The 6,000-nt window shown below is 37.8% G+C and overlaps 1 protein-coding gene across 5 annotated transcripts in view; it reads left to right on the top strand.

The window, feature by feature from the left end:
• Positions 1–6,000, top strand: part of inpp4b (inositol polyphosphate-4-phosphatase type II B) — a 306,898-nt gene that overhangs the window by 213,068 nt on the left and 87,830 nt on the right. For all 5 annotated transcript variants that reach the window (XM_030140356.1, XM_030140349.1, XM_030140365.1 and 2 more), the window contains one exon: positions 104–234. In XM_030140356.1, the coding sequence (XP_029996216.1) occupies positions 104–234 (131 nt within the window). The remainder of the gene's footprint in view (positions 1–103; positions 235–6,000) is intronic.

Raw genomic sequence — 6,000 nt, 5'->3', positions numbered from 1 at the left:
TTTGTATTTAATTTCATGGTAAGATGAGACTAGACCAAACACCAAGAGGCATACTGATAACATTGTTCCTCATGAAACAGTAATGGTGTGTGTTTATTGACAGGGTGCAGGATTTGAGGGAGCTGGGGGAGCTTTCTCCTCACTGGGACAACTTGAGGAAGGAGGTGATGACACGTTATGGAGGAATCATCAGCTGCTACCAGGAGACTTTGGCTGAGCTGGACAAGATTACCGGTATGAATGCATGACCATTTTATATTTTACACTCTCAGACATAGATGCTGTATTCAGTCAAATGCGCTTTGTTTTCAGTAACATTTAGGGAGATGTTTTGTGCCAGTTTTCCTGTTCAGATGTGTTTTTTGGCTCTGTGAAGGTCTTTTTTCTCCTTCTCATCATGGTTTGTCCTTGGACGTACAGAACAACTGTTAACTAGAAAGGAGTGTTGTGTTGTACAGTGAAAAGAAATGGAGTTCTTGACAGTATTTGGAAGGAGACACCGTAATTACCTTCTTATTATAACCCAAGTCCTTGTCTCTTAAGGGGTAAAATATGTTTGTTTTTACAGAATTTGTGCTGGTAGCAGCGATAATATTGTTGAAAGCCTTAGTCTACATCAGTGGTTTCTTGCGACCCCAGACATTCAAAACTGAGACTTTTTTTTTTCCTAAAATGAATTTATTTTTGATCATGTAATAGTTTGCTATTCTATGTTTCAAATAAATGTTAATTTTAGACAACATTTAGTCTATATAACGTATATCATTATGGACAGAGGCAGAAAAGCCAGGTGTAGATTACTGCATAAAGTGGGAATTTTATTTTCCATCGTCAGGATACTGTATGTACAATCAGTCCAGCTTGGATTTACAAGGCTGACAATTAATACTGAACAAACAAGAACTCAAACTATGAATTATGAAAGAGCTGCAGCATCTGAAACCGACCACAATGAACATTTGACAGATAAACAGAACCACAGTGCTTCAGTTTCAGCTTCACAGTTTGTCATGTCTTTTATGTATCGGGATTGTCTCTGTCAACTCACCATATATTTTTTATTAGTAAGTTTTTATTTTTTATTTTTATCAATTACTAGAAATTTCAGGTGACCCCGTGTGGGGTCCCGACCCCAAGGTTGGAAAACACTGGTCTACATAGATGGTGTTTTGAGGATGAAACTCAGTCATTAATGGAGGAATTCAGGAGACTAAAAAGTAGAGTAATGTTTATTGGCTCAGTTTGGTTTGAGACCAAATTTGATTCAACTGGGTCCGGCATTGATCTGGTTTCACATCCCAGTCCGGCCTCAGGCTTGTCAGGTTAAGTCCTACGAGGCCAAATGGCTACGAGCAGAAGGATGGGCTCACAGCAATTAGTGTCAATGGCGAGCTTAGCGAAAGGTTGTTTCATTTATCTACTTGCTGTCAAAAAGTTTCCATAGCAACACAGTTTTCATGAGCGGCAGTAGAAATCTGTGTGCACATATGCCTTTTGTGTTTTTGTGAAGTCACTGTTAGCGGCAAATACAAATCACATGCATACAAAACATAATTCCTGCATCTCATCTACAAATATCCAGTCTTCCTTTCTTCATCTTAGTATGCGCATATTTTTTCCGCACATTTAGCAGATGTTTTACATAATAAAATTAATTCGAACAGTTAGCTCTAATTTAAACATAAAAATTAATTAGGCAATTTCTCAGCTGCCTGCAACAGTCAACAGGGAAACAGGCAACGTGTGATTACAACACTAAAAGCCAGTGATGATGGAAATACATTAGTGATGAGTTTTTTGTTTGACTTTAATTATGTAAACTTGAAGCATAAGAATTTAGTGAAAACACATTTTATATATATATATATATATATATATATATATATATATATATGAGACATAAGTATCCTCTGGCCTCAACCACATTCATTAAATTATTGTTAATGCTTATTTGAACAAAAATAACAATGCATAACAATTTTAAACAGCAAAAATGGCCAGATTTGTTTCCTTCAGTCTCTGTAATCTCTTCCCATGCATATTTTAGTGTGCCGTGGTAGGGACAAAGGGATAGAATGATAACTGATTAATTTTACTCTCATCCCCATAATGAGATATTTGTCTCTGTTGCTTTTTGCTTTGCTGAGCTGATAAGACATAATGGTAGCTAAGCCTCTGCACCGCTTGCCTGAGCTCTAAAGGGAAGAAGCTGAGAGCGAAAGAAATGGATTATGTGGTGTTGGTCATTATAGTTCCTGACATGTCCCTTGTGTGGTCCAGATTCTGCAATACATGAAGGAGCTCACCAGTCTTACTTGAGCCCAGCTTAAACTTTACTGGATGGCAGGCTTTAAAAAAAAAAAAAAAAACGCCAGGTGAGCAAAGCGCTGCAGCTTAATTACTGATAATTAAAGTTATACCTACCCATGTGGCATTTCTCACAGCACTTTGTAAAAGTTTGAATATGAATAACCCGCCTCCCTCCAAAGCCCCGCCCACTTCCCCCCGCCTGAGCTCTGACGCTCTCCTCCTCTCACCTGATGCGGGCAGTGGAAGCAGAGGTGGTGGTGGAGGTCCAGTCTGCTTCAGCGTGTCTGTGGACCCCTCCCTCAGTAATCAGTTACATCATCCACCTGCCCCGGGCCTGCGGCTCCTGTTCCATCAGTAGACCCTGTATTTAAGGGTCTGGTCTGTGCAGTGCTGGGTCAGTGTTTTCTCATCACTTGGGAGATGAGGTGTCCAGGCGATGGGCACGCGCACTGCGAACACGCAGCCTCCGCAAATTTTCCATGGACATTTGAGGTTTCCTAGTCCATACATTTGTCATCTTTCATCATCCTACATTGTGTGACACCATGTACATGTGCCTGTATGAGTCCTGCGGTCATAAAAGCTGAGCTTTTGCAGACTTGTCTGTTTAATCCAATACATCCGACTTCTGGACTATCCTTCATTCATTGGACTCCTGTTTGTTCCCCGTAGTTGTTGTTTCTGTAAATAAATCTGTTTTTCCCTTCCACATGTGCATTTGAGTTCTATCCATTCACATCCTAGACAGGAGACTGTGGTCAGTGACAGGAGGAGCAGCACGAGTGAAGCATCAGATTCAGAGGGACACATATCAGATGTGAGACAGCAGTAATGGATGATTGACAGGAGGCTCAGCCAGGTTCGGCCAATTATTTCATTCGGACTGAATAAAATGATTGGTTAGAATTTTATCAGAAATATCAGCAATATATGAGAATTAAACATTTTGAGTTTCAGTACCTGATGGATTTCTCTTACATTTTAGTTTGACACACGCTTATTAGGAGCATTTTAAGATGACAAAAGTGTAAAAATGCCACATCATACGGTATAGTTTTAATGTGTCTGAAGGAAGGTGGACGGTGGAGATAGTGTGTCAATCTGTAGGAGGACAAGTAGAAATGATAAGCAGGTTAACTCTTTTTCAACCTTGGGGTTGGGACCCCATGTGGGGTCGTCAGGAATTCAAATGGGGTCGCCTGAAATTTAAGATGCTGCAGCTCTTTCATAATTCATAGTTTGAGTTCTTGTTTGTTCAGTATTAATTGTCAGCCTTGTAAATCCAAGCTGGACTGACTGTACATATCCTGACCAAGGAAAATCAAATTCTCACTTTGTGCAGTAATCTACACCTGGCTTTTCTGCCTCTGCCCATAATAATATACATTATATAAACTAAATGTCATCTAAAATTAACTTTTATTTGCAACGTAGTATAGCAAACTATTACATGATCAAAAACAAATTAATTTTAGCAACAAAAAAAATGTCTCTATTTTGAATGCCTGGGGACGCCAGAAATTTGTAATGTTAAAATGGGGTCACGAACCAAAAACAGTTGGGAACCACTGCATTAAAACCCGACGTGTCATCTCTGACACCCTGTGCATATGCAGTTTGGATGGATGCTACTCTTTCACTGTTTGTGCAACTGGAAAAATTCTGACAGTTTCTGAAACCTTAGATGTTGCACTTTACAGGCCTTATTGGTTCATTACGGTAATTTCACTCATGCCTGTATTAGAACTGGAGAACTGTACTAGTACTGGAGAAGAAGCTGTTTTAGCAGAATTATAACATGCAGTAAATTCTAAATGATTGCTAGATTTTGAAAGATCTGGAAAAAAAAGTGCCCTGGAAAAATGTGCAAACGGACTCACAGCATATTTTCTAACGTTTTTATAGTTAAAATAAGAAAAAAAAGTCCAGGCAAACCATTTTAAGCTTAGGGTTTAAAGGGTTAAAGATAATTACTAGAATGAAAAGAAATTAATGAATATAAATTCATTGAAACCCACTGGATTTTCTTATCTCCAAACACTAAAGAACAAACTCTACAAACATTTTTAAACTAGTTTGGGTACAGACATCATATTCAGGTAAAGATACAAAGTCATGTTTCAATGCTGATTTTCAATATAGTTTCTTCCCCCAAAATTTTGTTTACAGCTGTGTTTCTGTCGGGACAATTATGCAAAAATGACTAAACTGCTTTCAGTTCAAAAGGAGGAGGCCAAGGTTTTTTTTGTTTTTCTCACTTTTTCTAACATTGCAAGATGCATTTGATTGAATTGGAAGGGTGTGAGGCCTTCGCTTTACTGACAGAGATCCAGTTTTACTTTAAATCACCTGGTTTGTGTAGGTTTGGATGATTTTAAAGGTCTGCGTTAGTTGAACTGATTTACACAGATACATATGAGCATTTGTTTTTACCGTCACATACATATACTGTCTGTCAGTCCTGGTCTCATTACAGTCTGTCCGTCCATGGGAGTGGATCTGTCCTTCACTGTGGTTCTCTCCAAGGTTTCTCTTTTTCCCACTGTTTTTTTTTTTTTTAGTTTTTCTTTGCCTAGAAGGAGGGTCTAAGGGCAGGGGATGCTTAGGACATTGATCCATTTGTTTCAGCGACTGTTTACTTACTGATTACTTGACTGTTTGCCTATTTTCATTGTGTTTTTTTTTTTTTTTTTTTTATAATTTCAACAATTTCTGGAAAGCCCTGTGAGACAAATTAATTGTGATATTGGCCTCTGTAATGAAATTGAATTGAATTGTGCATAAATATAATGAAATTAGATTCAGTATTAATGATTTAAAATGTATTATTATTAGTAGTAGTATTAGTATTAGTATTAGTATTAGTATTATTTTTATTATTATTATTATTATTATTATTAACATTACCAATCAGAAGCTGTCATGTCAATGTATTTTTCATGATCTGCTCATTTGCCTACTGGCTTTTTCTACAGCTGGTAGATTTTCATGCACTTGCTCAGCCTGTTAATTCAGGCCAGAATTAGACGATTAATTTTCAATATCTCTGTAGAGAATAGATTGTGACTGAACAAGACAGAATGCATTCTGCTTGGACTTGCACCTTTTATTTTTAAAAGAACAATCAATAGTCTATGCATGTTCCATGGGTCAAATGAAGAGACCTAAGAAGGAAAATGAGAAAAAAAAAACAACAGAAAGTCGACTAAACTGCAGGGAGCAGAATAACAAATGACAGAAGAGGAACACTCTTCTGGGAGGATTTGGAATGTTCAGTCCTGATGTTCAGGTCCTGCATCTTAAATGTTTTACTTATCCATTTTTAATGAGGAGCTGACCTCGGCAAGCCCTTCGGATGTTTTAATAATTGTTTTTCATTCATAAATTCATGTTTGTTGGACCTCCAGCACCAGTGCACTTCTCTGCGCTGTTCACACTGCAGATTAAAACATCTTATTTCTCTGTGACTGGCAGTCGAGCTCGTTATTCTATGGATAACAAGACAGATGGACATGATAGCTCATATCTTGCTTTCTCTCTACAATATCTGTATTAAAACAGTAGTCTCTGCTGTCTGCTGCCTCCAGGTAAAGTTCAGCTGTAGATCACACATCTAATATTTTGCAGGTTATTTTTACATATAAAATATTAAAAATGAATAACAGCCTGTAGAATCCTAACCGAATGTTA

The sequence above is a fragment of the Sphaeramia orbicularis genome, chromosome 1 (assembly GCF_902148855.1).
Source record: "Sphaeramia orbicularis chromosome 1, fSphaOr1.1, whole genome shotgun sequence".
NCBI classification, from domain to species: domain Eukaryota; kingdom Metazoa; phylum Chordata; class Actinopteri; order Kurtiformes; family Apogonidae; genus Sphaeramia; species Sphaeramia orbicularis.
The sequence above is the reverse complement of the archived record's forward strand: the minus strand, read 5'-3'. Positions and strand labels throughout refer to the sequence as shown.